The 24,111-nt window shown below is 37.4% G+C and overlaps 1 protein-coding gene across 3 annotated transcripts in view; it reads right to left on the minus strand.

Annotated features, from left to right (window-relative positions):
• Edil3 (EGF like repeats and discoidin domains 3) overlaps positions 1-24,111 on the minus strand; it is a 434,158-nt gene that overhangs the window by 224,022 nt on the left and 186,025 nt on the right. For 2 of the 3 annotated variants that reach the window (XM_041663624.1, XM_041663623.1), the window contains one exon: positions 9,207-9,335. The exons of the other annotated variant lie outside the window; for it this stretch is intronic. In XM_041663624.1, the coding sequence (XP_041519558.1) occupies positions 9,207-9,335 (129 nt within the window). The remainder of the gene's footprint in view (positions 1-9,206; positions 9,336-24,111) is intronic. 3 annotated transcript variants of the gene reach the window in all.

Raw genomic sequence — 24,111 nt, forward strand, 5'->3', positions numbered from 1 at the left:
TAGAGGGTATTTAGTGCTGAGTCCATTTAGGGTTTCATGTATGTGTAAGGATATAGAAAGAAACCTATTGATCCATATGTGCCTTTCATTGGACACATCCTGAATAAACCTTACTTTTCCATACCCAACAACCATCACTTGCAAGTAGTTTCTTATCTCTGGGTTGGACTTTATGAATTTTATATATATAGTTTGAATCAGTGAGAAGACTCAGAGAGTAAAGGCATTTGTTTCCATGCTTGGTTACTTGAGTTTGATCCCAGAACCATATAGAAGATGCAGAGGAGAAATTCACTCAGGTTATGTCTGATCTCTACACATGCACATAGCATGTGTTGTTCTTTTTTAAAAAATGCTCCAAGATCCCCGCGGCAGCAGGCAGCAGAAATGCTGTAAGTCCCAAATGGTGGCGGCAGGCCATGTGGTGGCAGGCAGTGGGCCCCAGGCAGAGACGGCTGCTGGTCCCCGAGCAATGGCTGGTTCCAGGCAGGGAGACACATGGCAGGCAGGCAGAAGACAGAAACATGGATAGACAAGACATGCAGGGTGAGGTTGAATGTTTATTCAGGGGTTTATGGAGGAGGAAGGGTGAAGGGGGGGGGACAGAGAGAGAGGGAGAGAGAGAGAGAGAGAGAGAGAGAGAGAGAGAGAGAGATAGGAGAAAGAGACAGAGAAGGAGGGAAGCAGAGAAGTGGGGAGAGAGGCAGAAACCAAGCTGCCTCTCTGAGAGGAAGATGGAAAAGAGAACAAGCTCAGGCTGGAAGCTGGAGATCAGCGTGCCTCAGCGGATGGGGGAAGGAGTGGGCGTGGCTTGTCTCTTAAAGGGACCAAAACCATAACAGCATGCATGTGGATATGGGATGTCTCTCTGTAGGCTGTGAGCATGTTTTATTACTATTGGTTAATAAAGCAGACGATTTGGTCAATAGTCAGCCAGAATAGAGCTAGAAGGGAAATCTAAGCAAAGATACAGGGGAAAAGAAGACAGAGTCAGGGAAATGTCAGTAGCTGTCAGAGAAGATGTCACACCATTACCAGTAAGTCATGGACCACATGACAATAAACAGATTACTAGAAATGGGTTAATTTAAGTTGTGAAAGTTATTTAGTAATACGCCTGAGCAATTGGCCAAACAGTTTGTAATTAATATTGAGCATTAGAGTGATTATTCAGGAAATGGTAGATGGGAGAGAAACCTTATCATCATATATTTACAAGCCATTGTTTTAATACTTATCTAGAACTCAGTACCTAAATATGTGTTTTGTCATTGATGCTTTTTAAATTTTAGATCCTATCTTAGTCAAGCCATAGACAACAGAAAAAATACTGTAATAATGCATATTAGAAATGATAAAAAAATAAAAAAAATGTATTATATAGTCCAACAAGAGGTAATTTATTTCCTACTCAAGTTCACTAGTAAAAAAAAGTTTATGATATTCATGTAATCGATGTTAAATATTTTTTCAAATATGAACACTGTACACATCTACTCAAGTCTTCATTAACCATGTATGACTTCATAAACCATGCATGTTATTTGGAAAGAGGCCACTAGTTAGTTCTTGGCTGATTAGCCTCGAAATAATCACAGAAAAACTGTATTAATTAAATCACTGCTTGGCCCATTAGCTCTAACTTTTTATTGATTAACTCTTACATCGTAATTTAACCCATTTCTATTAATCTGTGTATCGCCACCTGGCTGTGGCTTACCGGCTAAAGTTTTAGCAGGTCTGACTCTGGCAGCTCCATGGCTTCTCTCTGACTTTATACCTCTTTTTCCCAGCATTAAGCTGTAAGAGTTTTAAAGTGAGTGCATAGACAATGCCTAGGACCCTAAAAATACCCAATGTAGGCAGGTAAGACAAAAACTATTTACTTCAATATTTGTACACATCATGTTTCCAATACACAAGGCAGCAAAACTTCAGTAATCTTCTGTTGAATTGAGAAATCTGATGAGCAATTCTGAAGTTCTGAATGATTAAATGTCAAATGGTCATTCATCTATTGATCAAGATTATTTCAAAGCCAGGTTTAATCCATAATATCCCCCATAAATTGCTGCTTCCTCTAGATATGACACTGTAGATAGATGGCTAGTCAGTAAGTTAGTGGCCCTCAAGTTTGAGGCAGCTAAAGATTACATGGGTACTGAAAACTAACATACACAGACCGAGCAGGTTGTACTTATGTATTGAAGAATACACACACACACACACACACACACACACACACGTAACAAGAATTAGTGGAAAAGGAGTCTATGGATTTGAATGAGAGCAAAGCATAAATGGGAAGGCAAAGGAATAATGATGTGATTATAGTATAGTGGCAAATAGTAAAAGAAGTAAAAAAATTATGAGGTGTGAAGTCTAACATTTTTGCCAAATATTCTGATTCTATAGGATAGAAATAAAACAATAATTGCATAGAAACAATAAAAAACATGTAATTGTCAAACATGATTAGGTACAATTACCATTAATTATTGAAGTAACAAATATCATTTCCTAAATATAATAAAAATGAATTTTGCAGTTTATAAAAATGAAATGAGTCATGAGTACAGTGAACAGTAGCTGAAAGTGTTAAACTAAACATCTATAACTCAAAATTGAGATCAGCCTGTTTTACAGTAGGCAACAAAATCTATAAAGAGAAAATGTTATATTCTACATTTTTTTTTCTGGGCAACTTTTTCAGAGAGAAAGGAGGTTACAAAGCTTTCTATCTTGAGCTAACCTAATAACATGGACGGTGTCTTTAATAAGCCAATCATTTAACTCCTGAGCTTGGTTGGCTTCAAGGCCAGCCTTTCTTTTCTGAAGAAGAAGAAACTGAAAGCGGTGAAACTGAGCATGCAGGTTGGGAGAATGCTTCCTTGGGAAGATAGGCAGAGTCCTGGTAATGAAGAAATAGTCCTTCTCAACAGCATTAGATTTGTTACTAAGCAACAAGCAAAAATATGAGTACTTCGAGCACACTCTAAATTCAGCATCTTGTAGAATACTCTATGCTTATAAAAACCTTTCAGAAGCCTACTGTCTTGACAACTAAATTAGACACCAATTCATCCTGTAATTTGTATGATTTAATTTACACACATATCAGAGTTGGTCTGTGCATATCACATACTTTCTTTGTCATTTTAAAAACAAATATAATTTTTCCATCAAACCTAATACTTAACATTATTATAAAATTCTTAGAAGGTTATAATTTCATTACATTTTTGATATAATTAAAAATCCATGTAATCGCTAAAATGCAAAACTAACTGAAACAAATCATGATTAAAGTGTACAACAGTCTGTAACTCATTGCTGGTAAGTATGCCATGCAATAAGGAGATTTAAAATATTTTTTAACCAAACTGAGTGCACTTCTGCCCTCCAATCCACCACCTGCATTCCATCCCAGGTTTAGTTAAATTAGCTGAAAATGTGTGCTCACCAAAACTCTGCACAGGTAGCTTTATTTATTTTCCCCTAAACAAAAAGAGTTAAGAAGGCAAAATATATTCTAGTAGACAAATGTGGAAGCAAAACTGGAAAAACTGTAGAACATGAGCATTTTTAAAAAATAAATGAACCACAAAAATATAGACTATATTATAGAGGAACCCTAAATACATATTTTAAAGTAATAATTATCTACTTGAAAGGCAACACACTTTAAGATTCTCACCGTTTAACATACTGAAAAAGGCACAGCTACAGAGACGAAATACAGTATCAGCACCTATTAAAGGTAAAACTTTATCTTAGAGTTTCTCTTGCTGTGAAGAGTCACTATGACCATGGCAACTCTTACAGAGGAAAACGTTTAATTGGGGCTAGCTTATAGTTCCAGAGGGTTTAGTCCATTATTGGTGGGTCACGGTGCTGTGCATGCATACATGATGCTAGAAAAGGAGCTGAGAGTTCTATATCTTGATCCACAGGCAGCAGAAGGAACTGTGTGTCACACTGGACTTAGCTTGAACATGTAAGACCTCAAAGCCTACCTCCACAGCAACACGCTTCCTCCAAAAGGGTCACACCTCTTAATAGTGCCACTCCTTCTGGGTAAAGCATTCAAACACATAAGTCTGTGGGGGCCCTACCTATTCAAATCACAAGGGCTGAACAAGAAGAGATACATAGCTAGAAAATGGGGATATTTAGCTAAGTAAAACTGTTTTGTGTGACCCAGTGGACATATATTTTATGACTTTTATAATCACATGTAAGTATATGATAAAAAGTGTGGGCCCAAATATACAGTGTGGACTTTAGTTGACAGAACTGTAGAAATAGTTGAGAGTTGTGGAACACACCTTTAACGGTAGTACTCAGGAGGCAGAGGCAGGGGCATCTCTGGCTGATTGAGGCCTTTCTATATATATATTGAAATTTAGCAATCTATGTATTGAAATCCAGTCTAGTCAATAGCTGCATAGTGAAACCCTCCCTCCAAACAAACCAAACCAAACTGCTGCATCAAAATTAATTTACAAAAATACTTACTATGCGAGCTAAAATGCTAAAATTAGGGCACAATTACAGGAGAGATAAATGGGGTTTTCCATATTCCCTGTTCATTTTTTTTGTAAAATAAAACTATTCTAAGAATAAAGTGTATATATTTTTTATCAATTTAGTCCTAACTTATTAGTATTATTAGTGTTGGCACTGGAAAAGATTTTTGTAATTATCCCTTGGCTAAGTTCTTCCTAAAATAAATTTATTAACATACATTTATCAATCATGTATCAGAAAGTTATTTTTGATTGTTTATAAATATATATTCAAAAGTATATTTAGTTCACAATCTATCATATAGAATTGATTTAGTAATTATTTCTTCTTTCTTCCTAATAAAATATTTCTATGCCTGCTTGTATTCTAATGAGATAAAGAAATAGTATAAATTGTGTGAGCAGGAAATAGGGAGGAACTAGTTGGGGATAGGAGGAGCTGGGAAAAACTTAAGAAAGCTAGGTACTAGTAATCAAAATATGTTGTATAAAAAGCAATCTATTTTCAATAAAAATACATTGTATAAATAAAAGTATGCTACATGTGAATTAAAAATATCACTGGGTTATTAGTACACTTCTCAAATTATTGACTTTCAAAATAGTTTGATTTCAAAAACCTTAATAAATGCTTTGTTTAATGTCTATTACGATATAACAGAAGGTAGAAATCATTTCTTCTTTCTGAAATGGTACATGTAGATTTTTCAAGTCCGATGAATGATTTATCAATGTGTGTGTGTGTGTGTGTGTGTGTGTGTGTGTGTTTATCAATTAGAGGATCATGAACACAAATTCTACTCAGTTAAGTTATAATTAATCTACTTTTCTAAAATGCTTATGGGTGGTGCTGAGATCTCATCACACCTTGGGTAGCAATGCCTTAGGAAATATCTGGGTCATAAAGCTGTTATGAGAATAGAAAACTGACTCACATCTCTGTCTTTCCTATCGAGGGATTAAACATTTCTTTCTACTTCTCCTACCTGAAGAATCTCCGAGGGGCTCTAGCACTTCTAAATCTGCTTTTCCAATGTATAATCCTTTCCAATTCCACCTGAAAGAGGAAGGTTTGATAACCTTTGTGCAGTGAGCAAGCCTCCATTTAGTCATAATACTCCCCTGACTTATGTGAACCCAAGGTCACCTTTCTCTACTTCAATAACTTAATTTATATGTTTTCAATTGAGGAAAGGTCAAATGACTGACTCAAGGTCACTTTTCCAATAACTGTAAAGGTCATGTCTCAAATCCCAGTTTCTAAATCCAGATTCAATCCTCTTTCATACATTTCTGCCTCACTTCTTATTGTGATGCATGCCACAGGAGACAAACTGGGTAATTTAGATATAAAATACCAATCCAGAATTGAATTTCATAGCCTTGGGCTTTCCACTACAACCCTTGAGAGGCAGTTAAAGTTTTTGGAATGTAAGTTACTATAAAGGGGGAAGTCTCATGCTTTAAAGTAAGACTTGGAGTTCAGGAATAAATTGTGATTCCAAGTTTCTGTATTATGAGATAAGGGAATGTGGGAAAAGACTTGAATGTCCCACTGTGGTGTATGGGATAAAGAATTATCTTAGACTGACCCATCTCTAATGTTCCACAATAAATGGCTCATCTAACCATACGTGGGAGCTAGAGGCAGATGGCTAGTTTATGTCAGCTTGACACAGGCTAGGGTCATCTGAAAGGAGGGCACCACGATTGAAAAACTACCTACATAAGTTTTAGCTATAGGATTTTTTTAAATTAGTGATTGATGGGGGGAGGCCACTCTATTGAGGGTGAAGCCACCCTCTGCTTGTGATCCTAGGTTCTATAATAAAACAGATTGAGGAAGCTGAGCAAGTTGGTATGTAGCATGCCTCCCTGGCCTCTGCTTCAACTTCTGCACAGGCTCCTGTCCTGTTTGAGGTTTTGTCCTAATTTCTTTCAGGGATCAATGACAATGTGGACATATGAGCCAAATAAACCCTTCTTCTCCAAGTTGCTTTTCATCTTGGTTTTCTATCATAGCAATAGTAACCCTAACTAGGACAGAGGCCATTTATCTTGAAACTTTGTTGGTTCTGAACATGCTGTTGTAGTCTCTGTGAGGTCTTATGCACATCTGCCTAGTTGTATATGGACGCCATCCTGCAGTTCTGGCTCTTCTAATCTTTCAGCCTTGGGTTCACTGAAGAGCTGGTGGGAGCGCTCTGAGCCCTGAGAGAGGGGTTTGAGATTTAAGATTAAGTGTTCCCAATTCCTCAGTCTTTGTACCTTGGTTGCTTGGGTGGCCATGAACCTTAGATTGCATATGCCATCTGGCCTAGTGGAAAAGAAAATTCTAATGTTCTGTTAAAATAACATAGATTACTAGACCTGGATGGAGGTGGGTGGTCCTTGGACTTCCCACAGGTCAGGGAACCCTGATTGCTCTTTGGGCTGATGAGGGAGGGGGATTTGATCGGGGGAGGGGAGGGAAATGGGAGGCGGTGGCGGGGAGGAGGCAGAAATCTTTAATAAATAAATAAAAAAAACATAGCATTAAAATGTTGCAGGAGGTCCTCCCACTCCTCCAGCCTATCACCGCTGAGATACCAGCCCATTGGGGCGTGGTCTCTCTCCCTTTAAAAAAGCGGCCACTTCCCTCTCCTTGCTCTCTTCACTTCCTGCTCTGCCAGCGACTAGACTCCTTTCCTGGTTGCGTAGAGGGCTGTTGCCTGGGACAGTGATCTGTAAGGTTTTTCCCCTTTAAATAAATACCACCCTAATAATCATAACCCCAAATTGGTGTGGCATTGATTGTGACTTATGCCTTCAATTAAAATGACTCCTAATGTCAATTCTGATGTAACCAAAGATCAGAGTCTTGCTCAGCTATCATCAGAGAAACTTCTTCTTACAGTAACTGGGAACTAGAACAGACTCACAACTGAACACTGTGCATAAGTGATTACATTTAAATTTCAAGTGTGAGTGTGTTTCTTGTGCTTTGATTTTTTTTATTCTTATCCAACTTGTTTTTGTTGTTTACTCCTTTTCCTATAGAAACAGAGAAGAACAGTCATAGAGTTGAGTGGGTGTTGAAGTAGGAAGTACCTTGCAGGAGTAGGGAGAGGGGAAACTACCATCAAAATATATTGTATGAAAAATTATTTTCAATAAAAATATGTATATTATACTATTTTGAAGCCAGGGATTTTTTTTTTTTTTTTGGTTTTTCGAGACAGGGTTTCTGTGTGGTTTTGGAGCCTGTCCTGGAACTAGCTCTTGTAGACCAGGCTCGTCTCGAACTCACAAAGATCCGCCTGCCTCTGCTTCCCCAGTGCTGGGATTAAAGGCATGTGCCACCACCGCCCGGCTTGAAGCCAGGGATTTTTACTTATTCCCCATAGCTGATTTTTGAAAACATCCATGATAAAAATCTGTTTCTTCCTTTGGAGAGATCCTTTGTGTGCACTAAATACAAGAAGTTCATGCTCGATTACAGGAGTAAGAAGGCTGTCTACCTCAGGCCTTGCATCTGGTAACACATCTTTATACTCTGGGCAGAAATGGTTCTCATATTTCCATCATGGGATTGAATGAAAGGAAACACCAGAGATGAAGGCAGAGTTGCTATCTAGTTTCTCTAGATATGTTATGAGAAGCTCCCATGTGGAGAATGAGCTGTGATTCTACCTTCAAGGACAATCAACCTTGGCACTTCTGAATGTAGGGTATGAAAATGAATAGTCTCTAATTTACTTGTTAATGATCTGAGACTTAGAGATCACTCAAGGAAGGCCAGGTGCCAGATGTAAGGAACAAGAGCATTTCAGTACTTATAGGAAACTTCTCCAGAAGTTCTACAAATTCCTGATAGTGGAAAGACTGTAGGAAATCGCAGGCTGCTTCCAGTGTCTCAGAGTTAAGACATATTATGCTTGCTCTGGGTAGCTGAAAATCTGACAGGGCTGATATAACAAGATTTGTCTAAACCATTTTGCTAAGTATACTTTTGTATTCATTGGCAATATTCCATATTCACTCTTCCTACCCCATGTTGTCTCCCTAGCCCTAACCTTGATGCCCTGATCAATACACAAGTTCACCTTCTGCATTAAGCATGCATGTGACCACCTCTATAAGATCATCTGTCAGCAGTTCGGAGTTTATTGTGGCCTTCCTGCATGTGAGATTGCACAGTGGAAAAGGTCCTAAGCCTCTCATTAGGCAATTTTATGTTTGTTGAAGGCCCAGAGATTTTTGCATATAGAAATGTCAATATGTAAGAAGGAGAACACTGAGTTATATATTGTTTACAGCCTAGAGTATCCTTAGTTTCTTGAGCATTGCTTGTTAACCTAATCACTAGAATAATTGCTGGAATACTTGGAGAATGTAGTTTATGGACAAGTATAAAGGAGAGAGACAAATATTAAAACATGAATGACAACATATTGTAACTTGTATTGAATAATAATGACAAGGGCTAGCAAGCAAATTGCTAGTCACACAGAGTATGAGGACTGAAGCAGCCCTCATCATGGGAGATAACATGTACTGTAGAGAGGCAGCATGAGCCAAAATGCCTGGGCTTCGTGCTGCTCTACACATCTATGACTTGACTGCAAACAAGAAGGGTAATGACTTGTACACAATAGATCAATAAAAATAAAACCACATTGAATATCACTAACTTACTGTGCTGACAGTGAATCCCATTAAACCCCCGCGGGCATTTACAAACATAGCCTATGAATGTGTCCCCTCGATACGCTTCACTTATCTCACAGGTTCCTCCGTTGTGACATGGATTGGGGATGCAGGGACCTGAAAGACAGGGAAAAATGACTTCATGATGCATGTGCTTAATAAAATATATTTTAACAACATTTCCAGTTGACAGTTTTATTCTTGATAGTCTATAGAAAGAGCGCCAGGTGTGGGAATACTGGTAAGAGGCCAGAATTTAAATATAGGTGCCATGTGATTTGGGGAAATCATTTTATTTTTCTGTTGCCTTGGTGTGGTCTTTTGACAAATATTAATATGATGAAATTAACTTTAATGGTTGCACTACAGTTAAAAGAGTTTGTGTATTAAAATATGCAGAACAGTACAACCATACTTTATGCATTCAAAAATAGCCTTAATTCAATTATTATTACCAGAATTTCTGAATTGTGGAATACCTTCTTCATCTACAACAATTAATACTGCAGTTTTTAAAGGCCATGATGATACAAAAATCATCCGACTCTACCAATATAGAGAAAGTTAAGTGCATAGATGATGCTTGCAGTCATTTTTTTTTGAATTTTCATAAATTTGAGATGGAAATTGGCTTCAGAGAAACCGTCCTGTCAACCCTAAACCCAGTAGTTAATGAAGAGCTGCATGTTGAGTAAGTGGTTATGATAATCATGCTGTAGGATTTGAGGATGTTAGTTCAACAAAGATTTTAAACTGTTGCATAAAATAGAGTCATTCTGAGAGTTCCCTGGCCAAATGTAGCTATTAGCAGTGTGATTAGATGGGAGCATCCAGCTACTGCTGGGTAGAATCTGCTGCAACAATGTTCCCTCTGGGTCACACTCCTAAGGCAACAACAGAACAACGTGTGGTACCAAACTGGGCCAGGCCCACCTGGCACAGGACTCCTCAAGTGTGTATTCTGTACTCAGGAATGCTTCACTGGTACAACTGAGATTTCTCTGAACCACACTGTCAGTCTGAAGCTTTTTGAAGGAAATGCTTTATTTTCATCATTGTTTTTATCTTTTAGAAGTGACAGGCAGTGTCACAATCTGAGGGACTATGTTAAACACTCATACTCTCTGATCTCTTATGTCCCTCATAAGCATTCAGAATGCTCGACATTGCATTCAGCATCCGAGAGTGTATGCTAACTGAGTGAAGACAGACCTAGAGGAGAGATTCTAGAGAAAACTCTAGGGAAATCATGGAAAAGCTTTCCCTGGAAGATGAAATAAGATCAAAAAGAACAAAAATGAGTTATAAGGATTAGAATACAAGAGCATTGCCTTGTTCTAGTAGGATATAAAGCTGATGCTAAGCAGTGGGCTATTAATGTGTCTCTGAACAACAATGGATGCATAAGAGACAAGATGAGACAGTATACCTCCTTATACTTACTTATCTTTGGAAAAGTAGATTAGACAAGAATGTGAGACCAGGTAAATAAAATGATGATACACAATTAATAAAAACTCAGTGGTATAGGAGGCTCTTCTGTCTTTGTGTTGCTTTCATTGGTTAATAAAGAAACTGCTCTGGGACCTTGATAATGCAGAACTTAGGTAGGTAGGGAAAATTAAACAGAATGCTGGAAGGAAGATAACAGAGTCAGAGAGAGCCGCCATGGAACCTCCAGAGCCAGACATGCTGAATCTTTCCCAGTAAGCCACTGCCATGTGGTGGTACACAGATCAATAGAAATGGGTTAAACTTGAGATGTAAGAGTTAGCCAATAAGAAGTTAAAGCTAATAGGCCAAACAGTGTTTAAATAATACAATTTCTGTGTGATTATTTCAGGGCTACGCTAACTGGGTGGCCAGGACAAACAAGCGGACCCTCCAAGCAACAACTCAGAGAGAGATATTGGAGTTCAACCTGAAGGTCAGAAAAGCAAAACAGCAAGCCCCTGGCTCTTACCTCTACTTCAGTCTGAAATGGTGATCCTGCATCCAAGAATCTTAGAATGAGATTAAGAATGAGAGCTGTCTGCTCCTATTTTATGATCATCCCTATAGCTCAGATCAAAGGTGTGTACCACTAAGATTAAAGGCATATACCTATGTCACACTGACTGGTCTGTAAGACTGACCAGTAGGATGGCTTTACTAACTTATCTTTAGGCAAGCTTTATTTATTAAAGTACAATTAAAATACTATTACAAAATAACTGTTATTGGATGGAAGAACTGATGGAAGATGGGAGAGACTAATATGAGAAATTTGTTTTTTTTTTAAATACAGATGGTAGAACACTTTGTGAGGAAAAACGAATTGAAAAGATAGTTAAAGGTTGGTGTTAGAAAATTGGTGTTATGATTATGACACTAAACACCTGATAATTCATCAGTGAATCCAGAGTTCTAGAGGCAGATCTCGAGAAGAGCAAGAACTTCCAGCTGAGACAAGGAAGGCAGAGCATTGGACACAATAATACTGAAGACTTGGTACAACTAAGATGCTCCACCAAATAAGGTGGGTGATGGGACACTAGTTCAACAGAACATTTGGCTCTGTGTGATCTTGCACTTCTCTTCCAATCCCTCTGCCTTGATAAAATCCATTAGATTACATTCCTAAAGCTAGCCACCAAGGTTTATTCCTGTATTTGGCCACTTACTCCTTTTGAGGCTGACGACCAAGGTCCAGCTATCAAATTATTGAGGTTCAGACATCAAATTCCCCTTAAACTCACCTAATTAACATGCCTGATTAAAATTAAACACCTTGTTCTCCCATGGGATTTCCCCTTTTACCTTTATATCACTGTGCTGATGTTTAAAGCGAAAGGCTAGAGGAAGTTGATAGTATTTAGCAGATCAATATCCCCACAGATGCATATAGATCTAAAAATGAGAATCTGTGATTTCAGGAGAGGAAAACCAAATAAAAGTGGCACTAAGACTTTCATTCATTAATTCTCTCTTAAATAAGAAAAAAATATCTTTTAAGTAACTGTCACCTGATATATATATATATATATGGCATGAGGATATATAAAAAATATTCAAGTGGTTATATAATCCTGAACCAAGAGGGTACTATGAAGACTACCTAACCCAATCTCACAATTTAGCATATAAGAAAACATAACCTAATAAGATTTCAGTAAAATCTAAAAACTGCCATATATGAAGAAAATTGGATTTAAGGAATTATACCTTGGAGAAAAAATAGTTATTAAGAGCAAAAGTAATGAAGCTATTCTTGCTTCCTCGAGAGAGTGGAGTAATTATAGTAGAGAGAATCAAAACCTTTCCCACATTCACTTTGGCTTAAGAAACTCCATGGGGGATTAATAAAGGAATTGAATGTAAGACCTTTGCTTGGTCTTGCTAGGAGATAAAACTGAGGCCATGAAGTGGGTCATTTAAAGTCTCTCTGAAGAACAATGGTTCATGGGAGCCTGGCTGAGATGGCACACTATGCCACTTATCTCTGGAAAATTAGACAAGGCAAGAAAGTGAATTCAGATACATTAGTAGAAGAAAGAAGAGGGGAAAGATGGGGGAGAGCAATAGATCCAACACAAAGCTGAAAAGAAAGTCCCCATGGTGAGAGGGGCCAATGAAATGCTGGGTGGTTCAATTCAAACCCTGGGTGGTTATATTCATGAAGAAAAGTGTCTATCAAGAAATAGTAATGCCAGTTAATTCAGGCTTAAGTCATTTTTACAGATCTTCTGTGAATTATATTTTAAGTGATCTAGCTATCCACCAATGTCTGCTAATTTGAGGAGTCTGTGGGGGTGTGTTTGAGAGAGACAATAGGAATATTTGTGGTATTTTACAACATTGGGAAGAGAAGGAAAGAGAAGGGAAGGGAAGGGAGGGGAAGGAAGGGGAGGGGAGAACAGGGGAAGGGAAGGGAAAGGAAGGGGAGGGGAGGGAAGAGAAGTGTTGCTGGGGATGGGGTTCAGTGGATTCCAGTTAATACAGAAACCTGAAGATAAGGTTGACCCAGGGACCCTAAATCCTAAATCCCTGGGGACACAATAAAGTCTGTACAGTAATCCTGGTTCAGTCTCTGGATTCTCTGCAGATGTGAGTTTGTGAGTTTAAGCTCTTTGTATCTGCATCCCAAAGGGGATCATGACCTCAGCTGATATCATGGTTTTAGGAAAGGATTGCTCTTACTGTTAGTATCTTTCTCACTATATAAAATTTAGTGAATTAAAGAACAAGGGTGAAGTAAATCAAATGGGACTAGGATTTCCTTTTACAGAGATCCTTAAGTTCTTATTTTTTCTTTATACTGAAAGAATATATCCTGGATTTGTGGGAGGAGGGACAGGCACAAAGAGGTTAAGTAACATATCTAATCAGCAAGGCTTTTATCACACTTTGCCTGACTACAAAGTCTACAATCTTCCTAGCAAGCCATGCTTGCTCCCTTGTTGACAGTGTGTGCATTAATATTAGTTATGACAGATGTAAACAGTCAGCATGAATTCACTGAGCATATTTCTATAAATAATGCAACATTCCAAGCCTCCTCTAATGTAAGAATCTCAGAGTATTTTCAGCAATTGAATCAGAGTATGTTAGATACTATGTATATATAGAGAAGGCCCTCTTATAATGCTTTATCTCATTATTATAACCTTTGAATTCAATTTCACCAATATAATTTTATCATAATTATGTATAAGCCTAAATCTGTATAGTCTCTATATTCATATATGTGTGTGCATTTATGCTTATGTCTTTCTCTGTACATCTGTTTGTACTGCACGAGCACATGAACATGAGTGTGTCTTTGTGTATGTGGGCGTGCATGCATTTTCTCTCTCAGTTGGGACCACGTGTTCTTGCATGCAGAAATCAGAAAAGAGTGTTTTATGTCCTCCCCTATCACTTCCCACTAATTTCTTTTGAGGAAGGCCTTTCCCTGAACCTAGGGCTCATGTTTGTGCATCTGAGCTGGATGCTCAAACAAGACCAGGCAACCCTACAAGCTCAAACCAGGCATTGGTAGGAATATCTGGCTTTTAATAAGGTTCTGGGATCCAAACTCCAGTTCTCATGACTGTGGGGCAATCATTCTTAACTACTGAGCCAGATCTCTAGCCTCCATCCCCAGTTTCTATATACCTTTTCTGACCTCTTTGATTTCTCAACGCAGGAAGTTTGAGTAATCAGATGGGTGACTTCTTATCCCTTGCCCCTTCAGGCCATAAACATCATATGGAAAGAGCTCAGGTTTCTACATGTAAATTCCTTTTATAAATGATGAAATGAAGTTATGGTGATAACAAATGGTAGTATTGACATCTGTGGAATATACCCTATTCTAGATTTAGTTCTATAAAACATCAATGGCTATTTTCTAGAATTTTCTATACTTTACTAGTCTCAATCCTTCTTAATTTGTAATTGGTTCTCTTTTTTCTCTCTAATATGGTTGAAGCTTTAAAATTGTCATTTTAAATTGCAGTATTGTATAATTTTCATCATTACTGCATACATTTTCATTCTTTGACAAACATATGTCTAAGAAGTATGTAGCTTTGTATAACATTATTAGCATTACTTAATTTGTTATTTGGTCAATCCACATATCAATAAGGCAGTATATTTTGAACATGAGCCAAGCAAAATGAATAGGAAGTAATTCAGCACGTAACAATAAAATGAATTTAGGTGAGCACTGACAAAATTTGCTTGGTACTCAGATTTGCTTTGTGTTTGATATTGAACATAAATAATCAAAATGTACCACAATAATTTCTAGCTATCTTTTCTCCAAGTGATAAAGAGGTTAATCACATGAAAATGAAGGAGATGGGAAGTCTTCCTTCTTTGTTCCATCTAGCCATATCCAGATGGTAATTTTGATACTAAATTATTTTAGGTTTTAGTATATGGACCAATAAAAGTAACTACTTATAATATGTGAAGTTGTTTCTTCTGTACTGGTAAGAATAAAATTGACCTTACAAAAGTAGTATCTATTCTTTAGGCACTTAATATGTTAGGCACTGTGCTTGTAGTTTGAAGTCAGTACTTTGAATGAGGGCCCCAGAAAGACTAAGCTCACAGTATCAGAGTACACTCGGCTCTCCAGTATGTTCAGTTGATTTTAATGAACATTTGACAGCTGGCCAGTACTGTGGATGTTGGTATATTTAATTAATCTCACTCAGGATTAACACCTGTCATTGGGTAGAAAATGGTTTATAGAAATTTAATTTTGAGATTTCCCTCTGGTATTATAGTAATTTCTTTAAAACTTTTGCTGTTTGACAGTTTCATATTTTTATGTAATGAACTTTAGACATTTAATATCCCTTATCTTTGATGCTCTACATTGTTGATTTTAATAGCCCAGACTCTATTATATTTGAAGCATATCTCCTGTAACCTGTCAGTCCTGTACATAGCATTGAAACAAACAACGAAACAACAAACAAAGTTTGAGAACAAACAATGCTTGTGAGCCACTTAGATGTTCTAACAGAAAGAAGACCCACAAATCTGTCATCAGTGTCTTCCCACTGTAAGAAGCTCTCTAAAGACGGTGGCATCATTTTTGTATTACAGACATATAGAAGCAGAAAGAGTGGAGAACTAATCGGTTCTGGTTGGTGTTTTGAGCCATCTTACTAAACCCAAACACCTTCATAATATCACTCTTAAAAAAGAACATAAATGAACTTTCAAATGCAAAAGGCTTCTGGGAGTTTTTAAATCAATGCTGCAATACTTTTCTAGGGAATTTTGAAGTAGCTCCTAACACAATGGGGACAGCTTGTGATCAAAATTAATGAACAACTGAGCTCAACAACATTCTTTCCAGGCATCTTTATGCAAGTTCATTTAAGTATGCCAACAAGATTAATTGTTCACAAAAACAAGTGATTCACATACTTTGCTCTTTTGCTTCCTTCTCTTCATAATTCTAATAATAGTGTTAAAATTGTCTTCTTATGTGTAACACAGTTACCTTCTCACACAATAAGCACTATGCTCCAATTACGACAGTTGTAGAGAATATACAGAACCTTAGGAAGCAAGTCCATTAACACTCTTGTGTTTGTGCACATTTGGATCTGGTCTAGTTTAGAGATTATGCCTCCAAAGGCTTGGAATTAATGGTTAAAGGTGAATGTACACTTTAGATGACATGATGGAGAAAGCCAGTGTAGAACTTGTAAAAACACAAACTTTCGAGTTGCTGTTGCTGGACAAATGAAGGGGAAACAGGAATCAAAAACTGGCTTTGACACTCATCTTATGAAGCATATTGAAGTCTACACATGAGCTTATGTTTATTAAGATTTTGATATTTTGTTACTCTCATTTTTTTAACCTTGGCCACTCCATTTTAAAAGTAACCAAGAAGCCACAGTTCTGGCTCAGTAGTTAACACTGTTCTTGCAATATACATGCGTTTGGCTTCCAGTACCCATGTTGGCAGTCTACAACCCCATATAACTCCAGTTCTAGTGCACCTATTACTGGATCTTGTAGGCGCGCCTGCAATCACACACGCCCAAACACAACACGTAGCTAATAATAATAAAAAATAAAAATACTGAAAAATAGTTGAAAAGAAGAAATTATTTCAGACATGTTGATGAGACTGATGCTTTCCAAATGTCTTCTGTGCAGTCTCCTGTTTTTGTTTTCTCCTTTGATCTTTTTCTCATAAATATAAATGTACAACATTCAGTTGTGTTATGATGAGCTAGTCCAAAATACTTTGTATTTAAAAACAAAATTAAGCTACTTCAAACAAAATAAAACAATCTCATTATTGAGGAAAAATCATCAAGATGAGTAAGATTGCTCTTTAAACTATAAAAGCTTTGAAGAAGATCATGCAAAATAAAATCTGGGGTAAGCAGACACTCTTCCTGTATGTGTTGACAAACTGTCTCCTGTGGAAGACACAGGCTTCAGTGTGCAAGTGTCCACAGGAGGCCCTGAGATGACCAGTGGTTACATGGAATGCTCTCCTGGCCTCGTATTCATTTCAGGTTGGCCACAACTAATTTCCACTCGGTAGCTTGAATCAGCAGAAATATTCCCTCTGAGCTCCGAAAGGCAGAAATCAAAAACAAGGCATCAACTAGACTCTTGGAAAAATAACAATTTCCTTTTTACTCATCTTCCCACTTCTCAGGGCCCCTGTTAATGATGTCATGTAGTCTTGAGCATTGCAAGGCCACTGGCTACATCTTTTAGTTATTAACAACATCAGGCCAATCCCCCCACCTGCCTTAACAGGCATTATGCCATTTCTTTGTCTCCCCTCTTCTTTTTTTTCCCATATCGGAAGATAACTGCAAGCCCACTATACATTTGGTATGAATTCATGACCAAATATTTATCAGTTTACAAATTTCTATATTGATGCCTGAGGTAGTCAGATTTTTCATCACTGCGACAAATATCTGAGAGAAATAGTTTAACAAAGATTTCTTTGAACATTAGTTTCAGAGGCTTGAATCCATTGTTATGTGGCCCCATTTTCACAGGTCCGTGATAAAGGGGTCTTCAAGACAGATGGGTTTTGATAAATTAGACCTGCTAAATTTTGGTGGTTGGAGGTAGCAAGAAAGGTAAATGGTAGATGGGTGGAGCCAGAAACAAAGATCTTGAATGATATAATCCAGACCTAGTAAAATAAGCATTCCTTTTTTTTCTCACTTCTGGATGTTAACTTTCAATATTCAGATCTTAATACTCACAAAGGACAGGGATGAGCTGGTGGTTATTGGGGGCAAGACAATCGAAATCTCAGAATACAGAGTAGGGAGGTGGATATGTTATCCCACCACTAGCTGCGGGGATATGAGCTTTTGACAGCTTTTGGGAGGTGGGGAGTAATTTTTTTTCATCCTTTCAAGAAAACTATCTGATTGCTGGTAGGCTAACCACATACTCAAGAAAGCGCCAATCTCAGGACAAAATGGACAACACAAACTGGACTCCATGGTGAAAGAAGAAGAGCAGAGAACTAATCTCAAAGTTGGAAAGTTGTGTGGAAAGGGATGATGTAGCCAATAGTGTAATAAAGGGAAGAATTGAGGCAGTTAATATGTTCAAATTGTGTTGTCTGAAATGCTCAAGGAATTAATAACAATAAATTCTGTTTTTAACAGTAGATCTAAATCAAAATTTAGGGCCAAGAGTCTTGTTTTATGTCAGGAAACACACACATAAACACACACACACGACCCACAAAGACAGAGAGTTGAAGAGAGGAAGGAAGGAAGGAAGTGAAAGAGTGAAAGAGAATGAGGGAAAAGCAGTAGATGTTGGGAGGAGTTAGGGCTATATGCACTTTGAGGAAGCTGAGAAGCCCCCTCCTATCACAATGATCTACTAAGTAGACTAATCTATTCTTTAATATGTGCTTTCATGATCTGAACCCTTCTCACAGACTAGCTACATTATCTGGGAGCAGGGGCTTTAATCTGTAAGACCTTTGAAGGACATTTTTCAGTCAAACTACAAATAATACCATAATCTCTAGGATCTTAGAATGTGAATGAGGGTCCCAGAGATTAAGGAATGATTAAGGTTAAATGAAGTCATATGTGAGTGTTCTACTCTGTTCTGCAGGTCTGCACTAGGAGACTGTATTTGGCCATACAAAGGGTGAGAAATGCTTCTGTGTCTCAGAAGCCATGTGAGAACAGCAAGAAGACACCCTGAATGTGGATTTCCAGGCTTTGGAACTTGAGAAGACACATTTATATTGTTTAAGCTGCTTTGTACTTTGAAGACTCTGATATTCAGTCTTTCCAGAGAAGGAGACAATCTCCAGGTATAGCCCTTGAGTTTGCAGCTTTCTTATGGAAATGGAGTTGATTAAGGGAACCACGGTCCTAACTTAATATCAGAATTGATGATATTGATCATACCTATCAGCAGTGTCATCATAGTGAAGTGATAGAAGGGTCTTGACAATGGTAAACATCAAGAAAGCTCTCCAAACTAGTAGCAATGACTGGGAATTATCTACTATTGGGTACCTGGGTGTCATCAAAGAAGACAGGCAATCGTATGAGAGGAAGAAATTTTAAAGAAATATTTCTGATGTGGGATTCTCCACTGTATGCTTTGAATACCATTGGTTAATAAAGAAACTGTCTTAGGCCTGCATAGGGAATAGAGATAGGTGGGGAAAATTAATCCGAATGCTGTGAGAAAGAAGGAAGAGTGAGAGAGAAGTTATGTAGCCCCACTGGAGCCAGATGGAACTTTATCCGGTACACCACAGCCATGTGGCGATACACAGATTACTAGAAATGGGTTAAATTAAGATGTTAGAGTTAGCCAAATAGAAGCTAGAGCTAATGGGCCAAGCAGTGTTTTAGTTAATACAGTTTCTGTGTGATTATTTCTGGGCTAAGCATCCAGGAACCAACAAGTGGTTTCCAACAATAGATTTCCTTCGGATCTATATCCTTTCAAAACTCTTGTTTAGCACTAGGCTTTCTGATTATAAATCATTAATTTGCTGAGAAAATTATTACATGTACCTAAGTTGATAAATATTTTTAATCATTGTGGCACAGGAGGTGATAAATCATTCACTCGTTATTAAATATGCTTCCAACTTTAAATTATGAGTAACAAATTTTAGTGGAATGATTTTCTGTTTCAAATGTCAGTAACTACTGCTGCAGCTAGCACCGTGTTGGCAAGTGCTCTCTGCCCTTCCCCAGACTCAGTCATCTTCTCCTTCTGCTGTGGCAAGCTTTCAAACACCATGTGCATGACGGGAATTCTCAATTCTGACAGTTTTATCACCCAATCAGAATGTTGCAGCATTTTCTGCATTCATACTGAATATGCATTAAAGTGACCAAAATGTTATTTCTGGGCATTTGCGAGTTAATGGCTAATATTTACTGCTTGAGGAAGGTGTGATTCCAATTATAGAGCAATATGTAGTGAACACAAGACAAGGTGATTTTTTTAAGACATAAAGTAGGATCTGTAAATATGTTTATTAATAGAAGAGCTGGCATATTAGAATCTTTGGCAAATTAACAGATATATCATATTATCATAATGTTGTTAGATTTAGTAAATAGAAGATTAAGTGACATTTTGTATATAACACCATCAATAATATAAACACCAGAGAAGTAGAAAATAGGCATGGAAAGGAGAAGAGCCCCGAGTTTCAGTGTGAGAAATTCTGTGAAAACTTGGAAAGAACATAGGCTAATTTATAATTCAGCTTTCAGTAATTTTTAGCTAATGCAAAGAAATCATCTCAAAAATTTTTACCTAGTAGGCTTTTCCAAAAAATATATTTGGCAAGTCACTTGTATGATAACTGTGTGCATCAGAATCCACTAGCTCTGTATTGAAGGAAAAAAATGGGACTGGGAAGATGGCTCAAGGATTAATTCAGATCGTTAGTTACTCTTCCAAATGAGCAGCATTCACAGAACCCACATGGCTGCTCACAACTATCCAGGCTCAGGGGATTTTATGCCCTCTTCTGGCCACTACAAGCCCTGCAAGCATGTGGTACACAGACATACTTTCAGGCAAACACTGAAGTAGATGCAGAAAGAGGAGGAGAAAAACTTAAGTTTTCACAAAACAAAACAAAACAAAAAAAAAAAAACACCAAAACTTAAGGATTTACATTTGTAGGTGGTAAAGGGTCCAAACTTATCACTCATATTTTCCTTTAGCTACTGCTACCTTATAAACTCTCATATTTCAGTAGAAGAGAAATGTAATAGTAGAATAGAAACCATTCTTTTCTGTAAGATTGTTATAGAAATTTCTGGGCCCATGATTCCAGAGCATAAGCAATCTCACTATGTTCCATGCATCTCGAAGCAACTGCAGAATTTCCCTGTTCTTCATCAATCTTTCCTTGACAGCTCTTCACCTTATTCACCTCCCACTCAGCTTGCTGCCTGTATTTCAGCTTAGCATCTCACTGTATACTGCTTCATTCGTAACTGTATGATAGGTCTCTTTTGTCTCCGTGAATCCATAATTAACTGCTTGTACAAAGTATCCCTCTGTGCTTTATTCTTTATCACCAGACACTAGTGAAATATTTCAAGCATGAACGCTAACTGACTGAAATATTCATAATTTCAATATGACTGCCAAACTGCTATCATAATCAATAACAAACTGTAATGGTTGCAGAATTGATACAGTTTTTGTAGCCTTTTATTAATCCTACCCATTTGTAGCTTGGAATCAAGCCACAATTTCTTTATCGAATATTGTTGCAATACTTAAAATATTAAATGGTGCACAATCTTATAAATTAATGGGCATATAAAATTGATGCACTTTTGCATGATCCTCTTTCCTTTGAAAGCAGTTATAGAAAGTGGTGGAACGGTTTCTGTTTCTTCTGAAATCTGACCTTTGTGATTGTCATCTTAATCACCAAGCAGAGAGGCCCCTGCAGGAGATATCCAGCTGCATTCAGACGGGAAAGGTATAGACTCCGACTTCACAGCTGAGAACACTGACACACAGCTGGACAGGGCAGTTGTTGTTTGGACTGCCTTCTAAGGTCGCACATGTGGCTTCTTTGTGGCAGACTTGGGAAAGCATCAAACAAAGCAGGCATGGATCCTGGCCAGCTGGCCATCTGTTCCTTCACCCACTGTGATAATTTGGTCTTGTAGAATTTTGTTAAGTGAGCATTAAGTAATGACCATGTCAAACAGGGTGCATAGTGAAAGCCTCTTAATCACAGAATGAAAATGCAGGGGATGCTCACTTAAACACAGAAAAGGTCACCAAATTCAACCAAGGCAAAACACAAAGCAAGGCAAAACAAAGCCCAAACCAAAACAGTGAAATAGAGGCAAAGGGCAGTAATTAACTGCATTTGAATGTTTGGATTGTATCATATTGAATCCATACCAAAAAGAAGTGGGTGGACTTTGTATGAGACAACTAAAACCTAGGTAAATACAATCAGAGTTTCTATTATCTTCTTTTGCATAAACATATTAAATAATTGAGATGCTAAGAAAATGTGAGTGGCTATATCATATTAATTGAGGTAAAGACATTTATAAGGCATTAATATAAAACAATAACTTGTTCTGAATGCTCAGAATATTTTTCTATGTAACTGTTCTTCTCTTGTTTTGCTAGTTTTTTAGCGATAGCATCCAAAAGAATGGGTTTCTTATGGCATTTGTATGCATACTTTGTCTATCATCCATTCCCCTTCACTTCTCTCTAAGTCACTGGTTCTCAACATTTCTAATGCTGTGACCTTTTAATACAGGTACTCATGTTGTGGCAATCCCCAACCATAACATTAATTTTTGATTTACCTCATAACTGCATTTGTACTGCTGTTATGAATATCTGTATTTTTGATGGTGTCAGGCAACCACTGTGAAAGGGTCATTGAGCTCCTTACAGGTACCTTGCTTTGCTTGTCAAAAACTACTGGTCTGAATCTCTCTCTGAGCCCTATTGCTCAGCCCCATCTTCCTATGAAATTTATTCTTCCCTAACACAGTATTTTTTTTAATTATTTAGGAATGCCACACATTGCACACCATTCACACTCACTTACCATTCCTTCTAGGTTGACCCAAAATAGAAAAAGAGCACCAAGTTCTACTTGCATTGGACATATACCCATTGGCACATGGTCAAACTCCAAGTGACCAGACCCTTTTTTCACACCTCTGCTAGTTTATGTCACACATACTTCATCATCTTACCCAAAGCCTTTAAGATTTCTTCCCATATTTTTCCTTTCCTAGATCCTTGATTTACCTGTGTATGCATGAATACATGTGCTAACACACACACACACACACACACACAATTAAATGCACCCAAATACCGTATTTTTCTATAAATAAGTGGGCTTAAAGAAAAAATACATATGGTCAAAAATACTTGAAATAAAGTGTTCAGCTTCCTTAACTATCAGGAAAATGTAAATTAAAGCTGAAATTACAACTCACTTCAGCTACAAGTAAGACAACAAATACTGGTCCAGTATGTGGGGAAAGATGGAATTCTTGTTCATTGCTGGTGGCAATCCACCAGTGTAGCCATAATGAAAGTCAGTGTGAAGATTTCTGAAGAAACAATGAAATTAGAACATAGTGTCTAAGATACCATTCTAAATTGCTACTATGAAGTAAGGTACATGCTCTTGGTTTTTCAGACATCGTTTTAACTATCCCTTTCTGAGAATGCAGCTTTCCATCATATATAATTCCTTCTCCAATCAAGAAAAAAAGTTTAGAGAATTATTTAGGTTACAATGAAAATGAGTGAATTCAATGAGACCATTGTTATATGTATCATTATACTTAGCAATCAGTCGATCCCCTAGTGACTGCCCTTCCAATGCCCACTCTCACACTTGAATGATTTTCTCCCTTTCCAAAGATAAACTTTATTTCTTTTCATGTTTATTCCTTTTACTTTCTATATCCCTTTTTCTTTAAGATCTATAAACCACACTCCAGGGCATGCCTCAAGGCCAGGAGTAAAGAGTCAACACAAATCAAATTCCATGCTTTTGTTTTTTATTGCTTACTGTAAGCTCTTGTGATATTTTGCTTTGTGTGAGCATATTTTTCTTATCAGTATTTATACATTTTTATAGTCATTTTTTGGGTTATTTCTTTACTTTCATAAGGGTGGGCAGTTCATTTTCACAAATCTGGTCATAACAGTTAACCAGGTATAATTACATTAAATTCCGACCATATAAAAGTCAGCTCTACTCCATGAATTTTGCTTAAGTATCTTCCTATCTCCAAAGATTTTTCTTCCCTTACTCTTTACAAAATCTAGTTCTTACCAAGATTTTATCTTCACCAACCATCTTCCATCATTGTTTTCTTATTCTCCCAGC

Source organism: Microtus oregoni, unplaced genomic scaffold, assembly GCF_018167655.1.
Source record: "Microtus oregoni isolate MIOR12 unplaced genomic scaffold, Mior012 000014F_ref0000157, whole genome shotgun sequence".
Taxonomy (NCBI): Eukaryota; Metazoa; Chordata; class Mammalia; order Rodentia; family Cricetidae; genus Microtus; species Microtus oregoni.